The sequence below is a fragment of the Euprymna scolopes genome, chromosome 21 (assembly GCF_053919585.1).
Source record: "Euprymna scolopes isolate OS-2025 chromosome 21, ASM5391958v1, whole genome shotgun sequence".
NCBI lineage: Eukaryota > Metazoa > Mollusca > Cephalopoda > Sepiida > Sepiolidae > Euprymna > Euprymna scolopes.
In genome coordinates this window covers 45981270-46002812 of record NC_136502.1, presented here as the reverse complement: position 1 = coordinate 46002812, position 21543 = coordinate 45981270, and the positions used below count along the sequence as shown (strand labels likewise).

The following is a 21543-nucleotide window of genomic DNA, read 5'->3' as shown; positions in this document are numbered from 1 at the left end:
GTAAGCATTCTGGCTTTTATTTAGCTTGTTTAACAGATCTATAGCCAGACAGAAGAGTAAAGGAGATGGGCTATGCCCTTGAAAGATTCCAGGAATTGTTATTGTTCCATTAGTGTGGCCTAATGTCATAATTATTTGCCACATTTTTATATGTATAGCCATAACCTCTTTGGTTACTGGGTGGATTTTATATAAATCATCGCAGTAACTACGTGTGGGGTACACTTTCATATGCTTTTTGGTAATCAATCCAAGCTTAGATTCCTCTGCCTCTTCTTACAACCCTCAAGGATTAATCAACAACTGGTCCTTAGTGCCTAAACCCTTTCTCCTGCACCGTTTGTTCTTTTTCCAGGTATGCTTTAGAGAAAAGGTGCTGATAGATGCTGTCTGCAACCATGCTAGTGAAGAGCTTGCAAGTCGTAGTGAGACAGCAGATCAATCTGTACGGTTAGTGAGACAGCTGATGGGTCTGTACTTCGGGGATTGTGTTTCACTTGTTTTGGGTATGAGGGTTGAATCACATCTTAACAGCCATGCTGGTGTGGCCTCTTCACTCCTCAGTAGTCTGGTGAAACAACAACTATTATGACGATGAAGTGCTGTTAGTTGCTTAAGCCAGAAATTGGGTAAGTTGTTTATGCCAGACTTTTTGTAATTCTGGAACTCATTCTGTTTTATCATTGCAGCTGTTATCTTTGGCCCTGACGTTTCTAGTTTTTTTTCATGGTTTTTAGTAATATCTAGGATCTATTTCGCCTCTTTATTGTTGGTACTCTCATTTTCAAACTGAAGCCTCCAATAATCATTCAGCTCTTGCTTTTCTGGATGCTTTTCTACCATTATTGTGCTCCTTATTAAAATTTGGTAGAATAGTTGTGCATTTTGTTTAAATCGTTTATTTTTCACTCTATTCTTGTTTCCTTTTAGTAAGTGCTGGGATTCTGTCCTCCAGTTCCTTTACTACATGTTCTTCAGCTCCATTACTTTTGTCCCATATTTTACACTGAACCTACAGATGACGTTCTTCAGACGTACCTGCACTGCAGGGGCGACAAGGAGTTTCACTTGATTTTGTAGTTTCTGTTTCCAGCTTAGTTTTTTTTTCTCTTTTTGTTTCATTTTACTTCAATTAAAGTTCTCAGAAATCAAGTGGCCCCTTCCTAGGCCTAACACCTGATCTCTATATGATGCACAAATATTTGAATATTTTATCATGGTTCTCTTTTCTTTGAGTTAGTAAAGAAGTTATTAATATTAATTTTTATCTCACTTATTGACTAGTGTACTACATTATAGCATATCTTACTTTTGGTTTCTTGGTTTTACTGGATTCTAGGACAAGAATTCATCTAGTCTGGTGGAATAGCCAGCTTAATGTTGTTACTCTAGAAACCATCACTTAGAGAGGATGCAGTAATCCTCGTATAAGCCCGTGTAGGATAGCTATACTGAAAGGACATGTAAATTGGCGAAAAAAAAAAAAAACAACATATCTGATGAAGTTTGATCCTGTTGATTTCAATAGAATAAATATTTTTTTCTAAATCTTAGATATTATTCATCCAGGGCAACACTGATCATGAATATATCAACTTTGTGTATCTTTGTTTTGTAGATTTTGATTTTCAACTGAACATACAAGCACACACACACACACACACACACACACACACACACACACACACACACACACACACACACACACACAGACAACTGCCATTTATATAATAGATGAGTCAGTGCACTTCCTTTGCAGTTACTGACTTGTAAAAGTTGGTAAATGAAAATTTTGAAATAAGAAATATATCAAAAATATTTTGAATTTTGTTTTGACTTCAAATACTAAGTTATTTTGAATATTTAGTTAGGGTTTACTTGTGGGAAGAAGTATTCTCATGATAGATTGTTCTGACAAATCAATGTACAGAGAGCCCGCGGACACTCAAAGACAGTGTCTATTAGGTATTCAAGTTCTCCCTTGCATCATTGTGTGCCATTATATGTACTTTTATGCAAGCTTTCTGATTGAAGCTTTTTCCATAAAATTTGCAGAAAAAATTACACTTGAAATTCTCAGTGAATGGTCTACTATATTATTATTCTTCATTATCGCAAGGAGCTTCCAATGTGCAGATTTGTAAGTTAGTTTCTGTATAGCCATTCATCAGATTACTTTGCACACTTTCAGTTAACAGATGGTTGAATGGACATTTTGATGTTTCGAGAATTAATGCACTTGGTGACTTTCAAATCAAAATTTGTAACCTTCCTTGAACACTTGATGACTGAAATCAAAAAGAAAAAATATTTTTGATATATTTCTTATTTCAAAATTTTCATTTACCAACTTTTACAAGTAAGTAAATGCAAAGAAAGTGCACTGACTCATCTATTATATAAATGGCAGTTGTCTGTATGTGTGCATGTGTTTGTATGTCCAGATGAAAATCAAAATCTACAAAACAAAGATACACAAAGTTGGTATATTTGTGACTAGTGTTGCTCTGGATGAATAATAATCCAAGATTTAGAAAAAAATTATTCATTCTCTAAAAGTCAACTGGATCAAGCTTCATCAAATGGGTCGTTTTTTCTGCCAATTTATATGTTATACACTAATTTGGAAAGGAATACTTATTCATTCCTTGAATCTATTATACACAAAATATTTGTACATGTGTTTATGGCCAGCTAGATAGGAATAGGTTGGGTGGAGTTCGTGGGTTGGGAAGAAAAAGATAAAATGACAAAGACGTAGGAAGATAAAAGTTTTAATCGAAATAGGTTACTTTTGATACTGGCAGCACCAGGTAGCCATGCTAATACAAAAATATAAATAGAAAACCTGTCTTGACAAAAAATAGAAATACAATGAAAATTGTCACAATGAATGTGCATGTGTTATGGCGAGATGAGCAATTCACCGCCGGAACTTTTTATCAAAAGAACGTTATCACCGGTCACCGGTTGTGAGAGCCTTCCCTGGGCGGGAACACTTAAAAACGTAACATGCTGTCACTGTAAATATTCTCAATAAACTTCTCTATTTCTTTATTACTTCAGAACCTCTTTATCCATGTATTTCCCTGGTGGAATACCTTTCTTGAATATCCTTTTATTACGGCCACCCACCGCAGGATATATCAGTATGTTAACTATTGGGCAAGTAAACCCACTAGTATATGAATTGTTTAGTTGAAAATAGGAAATTATAAAGTGAGGAATGATAGAAACAGATGTGACATCACATGGCTCAAAGAGAGAGTGAGAGAGGTTAGGAGTTCGTTGGAAGAAGTGTGAACATGTGATTTTAAACATGTACTGAAAAGACATAACTAAACAGTGATTATCGATCTCTGTTTTATTGTATGATGTTTCTATGAAGCAGATACTACTCTTTGATCCTAACACGAAGGCCCAGAATGTGTATTTTAGTTTGAGTTTCACAACTGAGACAACAGCAACATCATATGATTTTTTTTACATTTTCTGTATTGCATTTTCAGTGATGAGACAAGCTCATACTTTAAAAAAGAGGTATAGCATGATAACGTACATACAAACATGAAATTATCTTAGCATATTATGAGATAATTTTTCATTTATAATGATACCTTAAGTCAGCAAAACGTATCTTGTTTGTGGCGAGGCGAAAATCACACAGTTAGCACTCAGTCAAGTTACATTTAAATGAGAAAAATATATTCAATACAAGCTCATTTTTTACCTCATTTATAATGATGTTTAAAAAGTTGTACTTCTTGGACTCAAACAAGGGTCCTTCATCAGAAGAGATGTCTTTAAACACGGTATAAGTACAGAACCAAATTCTCAAGATATTTCATACTATACAGTTTTGGCCCTCTCCGCTGTTATTAGGGCCATTTCTGCCCATCCAGTATATCAAACAGCATATGCCATAAAGTTCCTCCCCTGTATGTAGACAAAGTCAATCATCACTTGTTGGAATGGAAATTCCAGATCTGCTGGTGATATCAAGTGCTCCCTTAGCTGAGATGATGCAATCGTGTTGCAAGTGCGACACTGGGATCTGGTTTGTTTGATATTAATATCCAAACCTGGCAAGTACAATTGTTGTCTTGCCTTCGCCAGCAGACCATTTATGCCTTAATGTACGAAGTGAAAGGATTCTAATACACTGTGCAAATTTGTCGAAGTATCAAGATTTTGTTGCCTTTGATAATAGCATCTTCCAGGCAATATAATTCTTCATGCATAGGCGAGAAAACTCGAGCTATAAATGGGAGGTCGTTGTGTAACTGAGGGAAGCTATTTTAAATTATATCTCTAAAGGTTCTGCATCCTTCATTTGAAGCTGCCGTGGCCATGATTCTTTCCCATGTAATAGCTTTCAATTCAGGATCATTTTCGTACATCAATGTGAAGGCGGTTTTAACTGCAGTGTCAATCATTTGGTTATGATTTTTAGATGGGGTACCTACTGAGTATCAGAATGCACAATGAGGATTTAAACTAAGTTTCAGGGATCATGTTTTATCTGGAATATCCTTTCCTTTAAATTTGATTGGTGGGTATTTTAAATATTTTTCAGGGCCTGGTTTGAAAATATTTTTATTTGTGGCAGGTGTTCCACTGTTATCAATCTGGGCATCCGAGTATGAACATCTAAAAAGATTCTAGCCCATAGACCAGCGCTAAAGCTTCTTCCACTAGTGCACATTGCAATTCCGTATCATTTGTAAAATGGGATCCAGCCAGAATGAGCTTCCAGTGACCATGCACACAACTCATGTTTAATTCACCCTCACACCAGGAATATTTTTGAAATAGGAAATATGAGATTCCTGTTTTGCTGCGATCTGTCACCAGTTCTGTTACTCTGTTAATTTCAAACTTTTGTATAACTTTCTCAATCCTCTTCACTATTATGCTCTCTGATTCTTAGAATAGGAACTCAAGTGTTTCATCCCAATAGAACCTTCTGTTCTTTGTTACTAATAGCTCTCAAAAGGGGTAGGAGCATAACTTCTGCTTGTGAAAAGGCATATGGCATGATTCACAACCTCAAACAAGTACCTAACTCCAGTGAGATCTATGGGACTAGAAAAGTGAAGGATGGCTTCTGTTATTCTTTTTGTGGGTTTAACATTATTTTTTGCAACCAGAAATCCTGCGAACTCCATCTCCATTTTGGCAAAGTGAAACTCTAGAAGTGTAAGCCATTTTGACTTTTAGAACACTTTCAGATGGTTCGCTGTTACACACAAGTCCTGGGAGGTGACTTGTTTGTAGTAGACAGTTCCACAGAACAAAATATTCTTACCGTGTCGAAACCCGGGAAAAGAACATGTGAAATTGCTCCAGAAAAGGTTTAATATTTATGAAGCAATTCTGGTTTCTGATTGGTTGGTAGCAGAACGTGAATTTATTTGATTCATCAGTTCTTAGCAGCATCGTTTATAAATAGAATCATCCGACTGTGTGGGATCATACCCCATTATCACTCCAGTGTAATGGAATGTGTCTCCTAGCGGCCTCGGCTGCAGGGAGACAGGGTAGTACAAGTCAAGGATTCGTCACTTGGCACTCAGCCCAACAGGTGAGGGGCCGGGAACCGGCCCAGCACCTGTTGGACTGAGGTATACCGCCTGGGTAATACCTAGGAGGTCCACCCTCCCAGGCCTTGCTACCGGGCTTTCCGGTGGGGCAAGTTTATTGCTTGCTGCCTGAGGCGCCCCGACCGGGGAATGCCAACGGGGTTACTCAGGCAATTTTTAAAATTGCAGGAGTGCCCCTCCTTTAGGGGAGCCTGCGGGGTTCCCACTTTCCAGGCCTTGTGCCAAATATTGCCGATGTGGGCGGCAATTAAATAATTACCCCATTATCACTCCAAAATATTGCAACAATAATACAATTCCCTTGTTTGTGTCATGACTGATGTAGTCAATTTCTCTCATCCATTGTAGTGTTTGGTGTATTGTGGGGTCAAAGGAGCCTTGGTTTCCTGTTCTTGGTTCGACCTTTGTACACCAGATAGCACAAGAGAATATGTGGCATTGTTAAGGTGGAGAGTTGACATATCTATTGCCCCCAAGCAGAACAACTGTGAAAACTTTTGCTCCAATGTAATAAGCAAAGTTACCTCTGCCAGTACCCTCCTTTGATGTTTGGTCTTTCTCATTCCAGTTATCATCTGCGCAGCAACTATGTTTTCTGAATAGTCCACTTGCTGCTGGCAAATTTATAAGTTGTGCACAGGAAACTAACAGGCTATACTCTGCCACAGAAGAGTACCTTCCATGTCAATTACGACTGGCGGCAGTGAGAGTCCACTGGCAGAATGAGGGTGAGTCAATAACACACTTCTTATTGAGGCTTTGTGGCTAAACCAAGTTTTGTGAATTTCAAATTCAATGTCTGATGTTTCCCATAGTTCATTCTCGATTGCAGCTGAGTCTTCTATTCACATAGATCCTTGTATTGGGCTCATATGTCTGAAAACAATGCCCATTCTCTGTCAGTGGTATCCAGTTCTATTGAGAGTTTTTTCATTTTTTTTTTTTTTTTTTTTTTTCGCTTAGCTGAATGTTTTCTTTCTGGAGCTGAATAAGTTGCTTTAATTGATGCATGTTTTCTTACTCCATGGTGTTTGATGGTGAGTATATTCAATATCCAATGTCGTTTTATGAATTTCCACGCTTTACAACGTGGATCATGTTCATATAACGCCATGTAAAGTGGGAAAATACGTGAGGAAAAAAAAAATGCTCATTAAAAACCCATGTGCAGCGAACTTCAGCACACACTCATTTTCAATTCTAAATCGTGCTCACTCAACATTCCATTTAAAGATCTTGGCGACTGTTCTCGTTCGGTTGAGAAGGCCTTCTCTCTGTAAACAAAGGGAATATCTCTTAGGTTTGAGCGTGATTAGTCTCTAGGATCTCGTAATGTTGCTTTAGTTTAATTTAATCACTCCCCCCCCCCATAATGGAACACAACGTAACTTTATTTTAATAATGCACATATTTTCGATTTCTCCTTTTTAAATCCCTCGATACAGCTTGGAGAAGGAGAGAGCGAAACTGGTCAGCTGACCCCCCCCCTCACCACACACTTTATTTTTCTTTCCTCTTCTTGTCTTTATTTCTTTTCTTTATTTTAAAACGCATTTTACTTTTAATCATGAATTATAAAAAGTCTTCCTTTCATGATTGGAAAGAAAGTATTTAGGCATACGACCTTAACATTTACCATATTTTGGATACACAAAACAAACAAATTATTTAAAGAAAAAAAAAATAACGTGTATTTTACGATCATTAATAATTAAAAATATAAAACTTTAGAAAGGGACATGATTATACTTACACCGGCAACTTCCGGAATAGTCTCACCCTTTTCGACCTTTTTGGTAAGTTAAAAAGAAAACTATTTATCGAAGGATTTTTTTTAGGAAAATGAGCAAATGACGAGTTCGAAGGTGCAAACATAAAATGCGATAAAAATTGTGTATAAGCGTAAAAACTGATTTTATGTTTTTATTTTAATATTATTAAAATCTAGTTAGTACAACGGCACAACGCATGTAATCTGAAGAAAAACACGTTGAGATGTGTAAATAAATATGCTAGAATAACCGAGATCTTAAAAAGGAGCCAAAAATAGTCCATCTTCCTAGTGGCGCTTTCTTATTTTTTATTTTTATTTTTTTTATCGCTCAAGATGAAAAAAAAAAAAAATAAATAAATAAATAAAACGCTCTTTTTCTTCCTAATAATAATAAATTGATTTTAACTGCAAAACGTTCTTAATGTCATAATCTTAAATATATGCAGTAATTATATTTGATTTTATGCAAAAAAAATCTCTACGCCCTCGAACTTAACAGAAAAATATTTACCTTTTTGTTTTAAACACAATGGACAACTCCTGTAAGGGTGCATTCGTAGCAGTGTCAGAAATTTCGTGAAAATAGTGAATAATTCCACCCCATCTTTCCAAGCTTTAACTCCTCGAAAAATGTAATTCAAGCTCTAATTGTTTTTTTTCAATTAAAGGAGCAAGGACCAAGGTTTTATTAAAAAAAAAAAAAAATGTTTTTTTTTTTTAAAAAAAAAAAGGTTTTAAACTTCGGACTTTACAGGTAAATTTCTAAAAAAGGGATTTTTTTTTGTTTTAAATTTGAATATATTATTTATTGACCTTTTCTCTTCAATTTGTGATATATAAAACTATTAAACATAAATTAATTATTTACTTTTTAATAGACATTTCAAAATGAGAGGCGTGAATTATTCGACCCCCTGTCTTTCCAAGCTTATAACTCCTCGAAAAATGTAATTCAAGCCCTAATTTTTTTTTTCAATTAAAGGAGCAAGGACCAAGGTTTCATAAAAAAAAAAAAGACAAAAAAACAGTGTGTTCTTCTTATAAAATAAGGTTTTAAACTTCGGACTTTACAGGTAAATTTCTAAAAAAGGGATTTCTTTTTGGTTTTAAATTTGAATATATTATTTATTGACCTTTTCTCTTCAATTTGTGATATATAAAACTATTCAACATAAATTAATTATTTACTTTTTAAGAGAAAGTTGAAAATGGGTGGCACTTGGGGGGGCGTGAATTTGAAAAAAAACGTTTGTCTAAAATATTATATTCGGTTTATTGGAAAGAACATAAAATTTCACATTGACCCTGAAAATATCGTAAAAATAGAATCAATAGAAAAATGTTGATAGATTTTTAAAGTTTAAAAATTGAAAAATATTGAGTTCGGAAAATTCATTACTGTTTTAAAAAAAAAAAAAATATTTCTATTACTTTTAAAACAACTGTAATAGTTTATTTTGGAAGTATAATCCATAAAGAAAATAAATGACCCACTTTTAACAGAGAAACTACGAGATTTTTATATTGTATTCGCAGTTTCGTGTTGGGGGTGTCAAAAATTCCTACAAAAATTCTGATACTGATCATTCGTGGGAAAGTACAGGATGATTGAAAACCACCTCATTTTACCGCAATTTTCTATTAATTTTTTTGTTTAAAACTAGTTTTTAAATATAATTCACAGTTCTTTTTTAAATCTAGTTTAAAATATAATTTTCGATTCTTTTTAAATAGGCACCGCCAAAAATGGCCGCAAAATCAAGTTGTTGTTGTTTTTTAAAACGAAATTACATTTATCAAAATCCATTATTTCTGAGTAACTTTTTTTTTCCAGAAAGATAAAACCCTGAATTTTATCATATAGAAAACAGAATAATGTAAAACTTTTTCTACTATTTTTAATTAAATTTTAAATGTTAAATTTTCCCAAAAAGTTAACAATTGACATTTTTTGTCTTGCACAAAAAACGTACATAAATATTAAAAAAAAAAGGTTTTTGAAATAATTAATTAATTTATTTATTGTCTAACTAAGATTTAGGATGATTTTCTAAGAGAATATGCAAAAATATTATAATATAAGTACCTGGATTTCAAATAATTCCACTTATTCATATAGGTAACTAGTTATTTCGCGTCGATCTAGAGTCTAGATCGACACTGTTTACGTTTGCGTTTGATAAGAAGCAAACTATGGAAGACTAAACAGACCAAAAAAACTTATTTTTTAATGACGAAAATTTCAATGTATTATTAAGCTGAGGCTGGCCAGTACCAGATGGGTGACCATTTGTATGAGTTTGGTTTTTAATGTGTATGTGTGTGGGGGCCAGGCTCCCCAAAATGGGGGGGGGCAATTGAAAGCAGAATAAATAAAAAAATTATTTCAGCGCGTTTGGTCCACCGTAGTTGAAAGGCGGCAAACGTTTTCAAATGGGATCGAAAAAAATGATGCTATTTTTAACACAAAGGGCACAATATTTATCAAATTTTTTTTTTGGTATCGATTCTTCAAAGCATGCCCTGTTTAATAATGGTCATGCATTATTTGGCTCGCTAAAAAAAATTGTTAATTTATTTATCAAAGATTTTAAAATGGCTTTTTTCGTATAAATATTTAAAAGAAATTTTTTTTATTTTGCTTAACTTAAATTAATTATTTTACTTAATATATTCACTGAATTTCACACTTCAAAACTCAAAAGCAGGATAATTAAACACAATCGAAGTTCTGATATTCAGACGTCAAAATAAGGTATGCAAACAATTTTTTTTTTTTTTTAATCTATAATTCTGTCCCTTACAACAACACAATATGTTGTGTTCAGTTTCAGATGATTATTTTAAGCATATTTGTTCCCACTTCAAAACAAGGGGGGAGTTTTGTGAGCAAAAAATATATATATAAATATCGTTTATGAAAAATAAGTAGACTGTTATAAAGTTCATTCTTCTCTTAATAATCGCTGAAAATTTCGTATTGATCGGATAATTACCTGATTTTTGGTAGATTTTTAAAAAGACGGTCCGTCAAAAAGTACTGACCTGCCCCCCCCCCCAGTTTTGGTGGTACCTATTTTAAAAAAAAACATTTTTTAAAAATAATTCTCTATTCTTTTTAAAAAAGTTAGTTTTTAAATATAATTTTCGATAAATATCCAGATCCGCTACTACAGAACACCGACCACTCTAATTTGTTTTTTTATAGGTAATTGAGGTCGCTGACAACGAATCTGATAGTCAAACTTGGGGCAAATTTACCGTTTGCATGGTATTTACCCCTGAACCCACGAACTACTTTTCACCATTTTGCAGCTTCCGTTTACGCTACGCGCATGCACGCTGTAGCATAAACGACAGCTTCACCAAGCAAACTACGTTGGGGGAGGGGATTTTTTTTTTTCCAAGACATAGAATTTTCTAATTTTCAAAAATACATTATAGCACTTTTTGGGTGGAAAATTTAAAATTAGCTGAAAAAGAAATAAAACAAGAAAAGGAAAGCACTCCAAGTTGGAGTGAGGGGGGGTTAATTTATCTGTTTTTTTTACCTGGAACATAGAATTTTCAAATTTTCAAAAGTAACGCACTGACATTTACCAATTAGAACACCATTTAACATTTTCCAAAGATTTTACTGTTTACATGGGGGGGGGCGAGCGGGTGGATGTGATGTTGGGGCGCGCGCCCCAACATCACATCCACCCCCACCCCGCTCGCACCCCCAATGTAAACAGTAAAATCTTCGGAAAATGTTAAATGGTGTTCTAATTGGTAAATGTTGGTGCGTTACTAACGGAAAAACATTTAACTAAACTGCAAAAGCACCTATTAAGCCACATAAGTTCTATAATTGAATCCCCCTCCCGCAAAAAAAGAATGAAAAACATAAAGATGTTTGGTGCTTATGTTTTTGTAAACCACATTAAAAACTACGTGAGACAAAAAAAAAAAAAGTCCCCCAATTTGTTGTACTTTTCTTTAACTGTAAGTTATTAAAAAAATGTCAGTCCGTAATTTTTTGATTGGTACGCTATGTGAGAAGGCAGTTTGCTAGGTGAAGCAAGCCGTCGTTCATGCTGCAGCATGCACGCGTAGCGTAAACGGAAGCTGCAAAATGGTGGAAAGTAGTTCGTGGGTTCGGGAGTTAATACCATGCAAACTGTAAATTTGCCCCAAGTTTGACTATCAGATTCGTTGTCAGCGACCTCAATTACCTATAAAAAAACAAATTAGAGTGTTCTGTAGTAGCAGATCTGGATATTTACCTAATTTTCAATAATAAAAAATACAATAACAGATCTTGCTCTCTTCTAGAATAGTGTCTCCTTCGAAAAGTATTGTCCTTCTGTATGGTTTACGAACAGTTTCTAGGTACGGGCAAAAATGGGGGACCTAGTTTTGAAAGCCGATTTATTATAATTTTCTTTGTAGGTTTCCGACTACTTTTTGATTGCATTTGAAAGATTAAAGACTAAAGTTAATTTCCTAAAGGAAAAAATATATTTGTACACATGAAAAAAAAGTTATGAAAATGTTTTCACGGCGAGATAACTAATTCAGCTAAATTTTTACGTTAAATAAATTCATTGTAAAACTCCTTTAAAAGATAAATATTAGTTTCCTTGGTCTATTTAAAAGATAATTAGTAAAGTAAAGTCCTAAGATATTGAATTAAATTTAAAAAAAAAACACCTTGTTTGTGTAAAAATAACTTAATTAGCCCTCAAAAAGCAAATAATTTACCGTTCGCCACAAACGCAACAAACTAAAATGTTGTAAACACGATTATAAAGAGGCACAAAATTTCAGTCAATCGAAATGAAGTCATGATAGTAAAAGGAGGTAGGGGTGCCAGATCCCCCTCCCCAGACGTGCATCCATACATTCCTATTCTAAACATTTGTATCATTTTTTATCATTTTTTAATTTAATTATTTTTATGTTCGTGTTTTTAAATTAATTTTTTTAAAATTATTGTTCGAAATATTGTTCAATATTATATAAAAATTATGTTACGCCGAAAGTTTCACATTCTTGCAAGCAAGGAAATTATTAAAATCTTGCATATAAAAATTATGCGAAATCTTTAATTTAAAAAAAATGTAGAAATATTTTTGCTATTTTTTTGGGGGGAAAATATTAAATAAACAATGCTTAATTTAATGGTAATATCGGTAGTTTGAGAAATTCATTTTTCTTTGAGTTATATCGAATTCATTAATACGGACTTTAGGGGCTTTTTTCGTAATGTTCCTGTAAATATTATTTTATTTTTTTTATTGTTACAAATTACGATGCTTTATTTATATAAAAAAAGCAAAAATAAATTCTTGCATTTTTTTATTTACCACTTTAGTAAAGGTATTTTTTGTTTATACAAAATAATACATTTCCACTCAAATTTAAATGAAAATAATTAATTCATTATATCCCATGATCATTATTTGATAAACATCTGAAACCAAGCTTCTCTCTTTACATCATCAACATTCTGATCCACATCTGGCATCAATTGAAATGAATGGCTCTCGTCTTCAGGAGGCCTCAAGTTTTGACAAGCTTCTGGGCTTGACCATTACTCCTGATCTTAAATGGAAAACGTACATCAAATCTGATGCCAAGGCCGCTGGAAAAATGGTGGGACCTTTCTATCGATCCAGTAGATATCTCACTGCTGATGCAATTCTCTATCTATATAAGAGCCAGGTACGTCCAAGGATGGAATACTGTTGCCACATCTGGGCAGGAGCTGTTAGAAAGAACTTGTCCTGCCTTGATAGAGTTCAAAATAGATCTCGTAGCCTCGTAGGAGATGTCCTTTTCTCTTCCCTGCAACCTCTATCTCACAGAAGAGATGATGCGAGTTTGTCTCTGATGTATCGTTATTTTCATGGAAAGTGTTCGACTGAGCTTCAATCTATGGTCCCCTCTTACTAAACCTTCACAAGAAACACTCGTCTAGCTGAAAACACTATCAATAATTCACCCCACTCTTTATTTGTGCCTAAACATAAACATAGATTCCATGAACAAAGCTTCTTTCTTAAAACTGCACGCCTGTGGAATTGTCTCCCGTTTTCCTGCTTTCCGGCTGACTACAATATGGTTGTCTTCAAGTCTAACGTAAATAAGTTCTTGATGAGCCGTTCCATATAAGTTAACAAATTTACCGAATTTTCATTACTAATGATTACTATACTGTCCAATTTCTACTGTCCACTCTTTAACCCTTATCCTTGAGTGGCATCTTGGCCTTGATAATGTGGTGATGCCTGTGTAAAAAAAAAAAAAAAGAAATACTGAAAATTTCATTAAAATTGGTTAATTTCCTGATTTATGGTGAATTTTTAAGTAAAGGGAGGGGTAAAAATGTTTATACATTTTGAGCATCGGCATTCATTTTGCCCGTACCTGACATTTTCATATAAAACTTTCATTGTAACCAGATTTCAAATTGATAATTTAAAAGCTTCAAAATCATTTTAGCATTTACCCATAAAGAATCGACGTAGCGACTTTTTTTATTTTTTTCAAATTAAAAAAAAGAAACACATACAAACACAAAAACATATCCGATATGATGTTTATGTGGTAGGCTTGAATATTTGTATGTGATTATGAAGCCTTTAAATTGTTGGATGAGGATAGAAATTTTGTCTAGAACTTATAAGGCAAAGCTAAGTTTTATGGTTTATTTGTGTCCCTACAGAAAAACAGCTTCTTGAGATGAGCCACTATTGTAGAAAATAACCCTAATTGAAAATTAAGATGTATTATTTATTCCCTTACCAATAAATAAAAATCCCCTTCCATCTAACACAAATCGTTCATTTAAGAAATTTTAAAAAAATGCCCAAGATGTAAAAACATTAAAATAGTTACATCACCAGAAAAATTCTCTCTGGTCTGGAAGTGAATGATCATTTTACATCAATTTATTCGCAAAACTAATTTCTCACTCTAAAGGCTAAAATATATTTTTTATAAAAAATTTGCCTCTAATTTTCTAGTCTATTTACATGTAATCACTTAAAAAAAATAGAATCTCACTTAGAAATGAGTTAAATTTTGAATAGCTAAATCAAAGTTTAAAGTCAAGATGGTGGAAAAGGTGAAAGTCAATAACTTCAGTTCTATTCATAATAGAGATTCACGACTTAATGCATATTACAACAAATGAAATTCTGCTTTTTATATTACACTAGCGAGGGGTACCCGGCGTTGCCCGGGTGTTTTTTTCCGAGGTATGTGAAAAAACCCCGAAGCGTTGACGACGCGCAGTTGGAAAATAGTAAAGTGTTTAAAAAAAAAAACAGGTGCGCGATTTTGATTGATGTGACGGCGATATGTATTCAGCAGTTATTTTGTGCAGGACAGTTTTGAATAAATGGGTTTGTTTGATTTTAAAAACCCGCTCCCTCGTCTTATGAATATGTAAAATTAGTATGTCTCAGATTTTATATTGTTTGTAGTTTTTATTTACATTTCAAATTATTATTTTTATCTTTCTTATCATTATATTTACAACATTCTGGTTATTGTACTGTTAATCTTTCTTCAGGTAGATTTCATCATAGTTGATAACATTCAGTTAATTTTGTAACTAAATCCTTATGTAATCGAGGTTATAAGCCTTTCTTTTTAGTACGTCTCCTATCAGTTCATTTTGCTTTATTTGCATTTGTGCACTGGGGAGAAAATTCTGCTTAGAGATTGTAAGCTCAGTTATTGGTAAAAGTGCGTAAAAAAAATTAACTCATAGGAACATTGCATGGCATGCAGAATAAGAATAATTGTATTAATGTAGATGAAGTAAATCCCTGAAAGATTATTAAGACAAAAGACAACGGAAGAAAGGAGGAGAGTATCTCAGCCTTAATGTAACATAAAAAAAAACGTTACCATGAGGTAAAATACTAAGTTGGTAAACTGGTGCAGTGTATCCTTCTCTCAAGCGTAGATGGGCCTCTCTTAAGCCATGGTAGACAACCCATCTAGAGATGGTGTCAGATTAAAAATACTCTTGATAGCCCTGGCGAAGCATCAAGTATTCAGCTATGGACAAGATTTGAATTTACTACAAACTCATGTAGTGAGTTCAATCTCGGTTGCAGCCATATGCTACATGTGTATTTCAGCCTTACTGGTTTCCCCTTTATATATTGTATGTCTACTCAGTCATGGTGATATTTGATTTTGACTTACTTATCATTGCCATCTGTTAATTTTTTTTCTTCTGAATAATCTGTTTTCATCACTGCTACGTTTGTATCATGTCAATCTTCCTTTTTGATTCCAATTAAAACAATTATTGGAGATTTATACTGGAGATAAATCTTTTTCTTGTCAAGTTTGTAGAAAATGTTTTTTGCTGAAATGGAATCTAAATAAATACAGTTCATCAACATCAAGAAACAAGAGCCAGCAGAACAACCTCCACCACGAACCAGGCCAATATTTTAAACAAAACTGTTTTACAAATGAGAAAGAGACCCAAAACAAAACCTGCTATGGAAATAGTCCAAAAGAGTCACTAAAAATGCACCAAGACCTTCCATTGCAAAACACTGGAAGAATGAGCCAAATTACAGTATGCCAAGTATTTTCTGAATGAATTGACCCAAGAATATATAGATAATGAAGGTTTTGTAGATTGGCTTTCCAAAGTTAATGACCATATATGAGAAATACCATTAATCGAAAGTTTTTGTGTTTTATACCAAAAGGTAGGTATAGCGAAAAGTTACAATTAAAGGAATTTCAAAAACGATTTTTTGTTTGGCTATTGATAGTTGTGTTTGTGACGGCAGTTCTTCAGACCTCCATAATTCACAAGGAGTAGTTAACACCTATTATTTTTTCTTACTTTTTCATTGCTTTTACACGTTTCTAACGTGAAGAATAAGTTTAGCCAAACTAATTTTGAAATAGGGTATATCAAAGGAACACATATAAAAACGATACCACTATAAAAAACAAATGAAATACTAGATAAAATTGAGCAAACATAATTACCAAAATTACAGAAAAAGATTAAAAAAAAAAAAATGGTGAAGTTTGTTGAGTGAAATGAATTATTGAAAGAAAATTAATTGAACTAATAGAAATGTTAAATAAAAAAATGTCACATTTCAATATTTTTTTAATAATTAAATTCTCAGGGTTGTCGAAATTAAAAATTAAGTGATTTTTTTTTATTAGACTTCTTTCGAAGCTTGTTACCTTGAAAAATACATTTATAACCCTGTTTTTTTTAAAAATAAATTGAAAAATAAACGCAATTAAAAAAATTTAATTGATAATTGAAACTTTAAAAACATATTAAACATTGAAAAATTACTTATCTCACAAATTAACGTCCAATAAAGTAGATCCAGTCTTCATACAGGAATTCGGTTATAATAAATATATCTTTCCCAAACTTAAAAATTAAATCTTTTTTTTTTCTTTTTTTTTTTTGGAGAGAGAGAGTGCTTTAAAATCGCAGGGGAGTGCCGCCTAAAATTTTAAAGAAGTAAATTTTAGGAGTTTAGTGCCTTTCAAAGACGGTTATCATAATTTATTATCATCATTTAATTTCCTTTTTTTCCTCCCCCCCACACCTTTCGACATGGTTCAGTAGTTAACCAGTGCTCCTGTTGCTGTCAGTCAGCTATCTTTACCTAAGTTTTAATTTCTAGTTAAAAGAATTTTTCATGAATAGAATCAGCATTTTTAAAAATTATTTTTTTAGTTGTATATATTGTATTTACTCTTTGAAGTTAAGGAGGGTTAAAAAAAATTGGTGACACCTAGATGGTGACGTAGGCAAAAAAAAAAAAAAAAAAAGACACTGCGATTTCGACCCTACCCTCACTAATAAAACTGCTCTGAGTGACTAGTTGGTAATTTTTTGTTCCTTTTTTTTTATTTTGCTCCTCCAATTTATTTGGATGCTTCATAGTTAAATGTTTTAATATTTTGGTTGTGGTCATGTTAGATGGTTTTATTCCTCGCGATATTTTAATTTGACAGACTTTGCAAATGGCTTTCAACTCATCATCTTCATCAACTTCAAAAAGTTTCCATGCAAGACTTTTTTTTTACTTTGGGCCATATTAGAAAATTCAGTTTATCTGTAAACAAATAATTTACTATTAAATTTTGTTTGAAAGCTAGTCACTTATTTTGATAATTAATTGAAAATAATCCGCTAAAAAAGACAAAAAGAAAAAAATATAAAGGGATGGGGCGGTAAATTGTACCAACCGGTAGTTAACAAAAAAAACTTATAGAATTTAATTTTTGAAACCAATGTATAAAAGTTTACATAATGAAATGCAAATATGCATTTTCTTTTGAATTTTTTTTTTTGGTTGACTGTGTTCAATTCACACATGGTTGATGCGGTTCAATATTGCTAAACTATAAGTCTTAAGTAAAATTCTATTTATAAATACTTTTTAAAATGAAATTATTTAATTAATCGTAAATATTATTTAGACATAAAAATTAATTGATTACAAAACCTTTTAAAAATATATATATTAATTTCTTTTTCGTTCGGCAAAAAACTGCGCAAAACACTTTTAATTTTCAATTTAAAATTCTAGAAAAAAGATTATATTATTCTGCTTTTAATATAATCAAATTCAGGGTTTTATCTTTCTGGAGAAAAAAAAAAAAAAAATAATGGATTTTATTTCAATGAAATTTAAAAAAAAACTTGACTGAATTGAATTAATTACCCTTGAATTAATGAAGGGGTTATTTAATAACTTTAGGTTTGGAAGAGATAGGTATGGGGTCGATTTTTTTGAAACTTCAAAAGAAGCCGACTACTGTCAAAACTTTGCAAAATAATACAATGTGATCAATTTCATTTTAGAGATATTTCTTTCAAAAGCCTTTTAAAAAAAGAAAAAAAAGTATATTGTTCTATTAAACCTTTTACTGTTTAAATAATTTGACTTTGCTCGTTTTATTTTAAGAAAATATAAGTTGAAAAAGCATTTTCATTCAGTATTAGAAGATTTATCAGTAAAAAAAAAACAATCGCCAAAAAGATAAGCGTTTTTTTATTTTTACTCGCAATGTAGAGCCCTGCATACTTCTTTTCAAGTTAACTCTTTTGTAGTTTTGATTACAATAGATCTGAATGAATGAACCTTGTAAGGGAGGGGCACTAAGCATTGCCCTGTTAATAATGAATTTCTTTGGTTTCTTTTTTATTTCTCTCTTGCGGTTAGAAATATCAGGAAATTTTTTTCTTTTTTTCAACATCAGACTAAAAGAATCGTAATGAAGGAATCGGAAAATTAAGGTATTTTTTAACGATGCGATTCCGATTCCTCCCAAAATACACGATTCTTATGATTAACGATTCCGATTCCGATTAATCGTCCCACCACTAATTCCAATGCTTCTATTACTATTTCGATTCCAATTTCTTTTGGTCTTTTCTGAATATTTTTTATCAGTGTTTCTAATGCTCTGACAATTACTGTTATTGCAGTTGTATTTATCATTGTTATCATCATTATTGTTGTTATTGTCTTTTCAGATTGAATAATACTGAAGAAAAATAATACTACAAGTACAGTCTATGCAACAAAGATCAATCCTATCTATGGAAAAGGGAATCTACTGAACCAAGAAGAAAATCAGATCACAGACAACTAAGTTTAGATATGACGAATATTATAACATCAATAGATCTATAAAACTTTTGGATTTGTTTTTTAAGCCATTGTAGAAGACAGGCCAAATTTAAATTTGAGGCAAAAACTATTTATTTTTTATGCTGTTTCAAGAAAATGAATTTTAAATGTAAGAAATGCTCACAAGCTTTTTCCAGCAAAGAGGACTTGATACAGCATAAAAAGTTACATTTAACTTGTCAGGTTTGTGGCAAAACTATCGGCGATGTAAATTCTTTTGAAGTTCATATGCGATCGCATACAGGAGAGAAACCTTTTCAATGTCAAGTGTGTGAGAAATCGTTCTCTATAGCGAGCAACTTGAAAGTCCATATGACGTCACACACGGGTGAAACGCCTTTTCAGTGTGAAATATGCAACAAGTGTTTTGCATTAAATTCTCGTTTAAAAAAACACATGATGATCCATAGTGGAGAGACGCCTTTTCAGTGTGAGGTCTGCAAAAAGTCTTTTACACAAAGCGCCCATTTAAAGCGACACATGGTAACTCATACAAGAGAGAAAGTATTTGAATGTGAAATCTGTGGAAAATCCTTCCTTCGAAAAGATAATCTAACTGCACATGTTATAATCCATACTGGTGAGTCACCCTATCAGTGTCAGATATGCTCTAAAGGTTTTGCTTCACCAGCTACGTTGGAGAAGCATGTACGGAAACATAACGGGGAAACTCCATTTCATTGTGAAGTGTGTAATAAGTCTTTTTCTCTGAGTCATAACATTAAAACTCACATGAAAACTCACACAGGAGAAAAACCATTTTCTTGTCAAATTTGTGGAAAATGTTTTTCTGTGAAATGCAACCTCAAGAAACATCTTAAGATTCATATTCAATGACTGACCGATCTTTCTAAAGTATAGCACATCACTCAACAAGTCATAAGTCTAAATAATAAAAAAGAACCAATTCTTATTCATAGTTGTTGTACAACAACTATGAAGAGGAGGAAAACAGTCCGCAGATAAATAAATACACAAATTAGTCATCTCAAAGGATTCTAATAAAAAATAATGTATACTACCATTCGGTATGGACCCAACAGTGGAAGACCATTCGGTAGGGACCTGATAGTGGAAGACCATTCGGTATGGACCCAACAGTGGAAGACCATTCAGTATGGACCCAACAGTGGAATTTATGAAACAAAAGATTCAATCTTGATCGCCCTTCAGGGCCTATGGCACAGTGGATAGAGGCGTTGAATCTTTACAGTTCCAGGTGGGCATCAATCCTACCCAAAGCAGGCTGCTTTAGTTGGCCAAAACGTAGTGAGACAACAACAACTATGGAAGGCAGTGATTACTGGGGATACAGTTACAATACTCGACATTCCTGAAGAAGGCCAGAGGATGAGTTAATCACCCGAAGAAGGCCAGAGGATGAGTTAATCACCCGAAGAAGGCCAGAGGATGAGTTAATCACCTGAAGAAGGCCAGAGGATGAGTTAATCACCTGAAGAAGGCCAGAGGATGAGTTAGCCAAAACGTAGTGAAACAACAACAATGAAGATGAGAATAATAGCCCAAAAATAAATAAATACACAAATTATTCATCTCAAAGGATTGTTGATGTCAGATAGCAGTAAAAAGAAACGTAAACAGATGTTCTGAATGATAGGTTAGACAGTCGACTTTTAACTAGAAAATTCCACTTAGTTTAAACCTTATGTGGTAATTACTATGCTAACCCTATTTTAACAAACCACATATCTGGCTATTGCTACATCTCTCTGAAAAAAACTTGAAGATCTTTTTGATGTGTGGAAATTGGGAGACTACTCATTTTATGGAGGGAAAATCATCCTTTTGAAAAGCTAATGATTGTCCAATCTTTCTAAAACATAACATACGACTCAACAAGTCATTATCTAAAAATAAAACCATTAGAAAAAGTATGACTTTATAAGGAAACTGCAATTTGTGGAAAATGTTTTTCTGTGAAATGGAATCTAAATAAACATGAAAAGAAACTGGAATCTTAGGAAGATTTCAATCATATCAGTTATTATAGGTGCCACAAGGCTTATGAAGAAGAAACTGAAGTCCTACCTAACTCATATTTCTGGTGACACAAGTGCAGAAGAGATCCAGACAATTGCACTTAAGGGAACAACGAGGATACTAAAAAGAGCTCTCGGCTGGTTTCAATAAAAACCAGGGGAATGTTGACAGCTGGTTTGGCTGCCCCATATCCAGCATTATAATCTTCAAAGAAAATTAAAAAAAACAAACAAACACAATTACTGTAAAAGAGTGTGATTAACTGATTCAAATTTATTATATCATTCAGCCAGCCTCAGGCTTAAATAATAGCCAAAATGAGTTTGTGGATTAAAAAAATCTTCCGAGACAAATTTTGTTTTCACATTTTTACGCCTGTGATTTTTTTCTAATAATAATACATGAGACTATTTCAATAAAATATGCTTTAATTATAAATTAGCATATTTTATTACTTCATAAT

The 21543-nt window shown here is 33.0% G+C and overlaps 1 protein-coding gene across 1 annotated transcript in view; it reads left to right on the top strand.

Annotated features, from left to right (window-relative positions):
- The first annotated feature begins 7167 nt into the window (after positions 1-7167).
- LOC145242776 (uncharacterized) overlaps positions 7168-21543 on the top strand; it is a 50604-nt gene continuing 36228 nt past the window's right edge. Inside the window, exons 1-2 of the mRNA XM_080105913.1 lie at positions 7168-7399; positions 18923-19913. Of these exons, the coding sequence (XP_079962039.1) occupies positions 19176-19913 (738 nt within the window). The 5' untranslated portion in view covers positions 7168-7399; positions 18923-19175. The remainder of the gene's footprint in view (positions 7400-18922; positions 19914-21543) is intronic.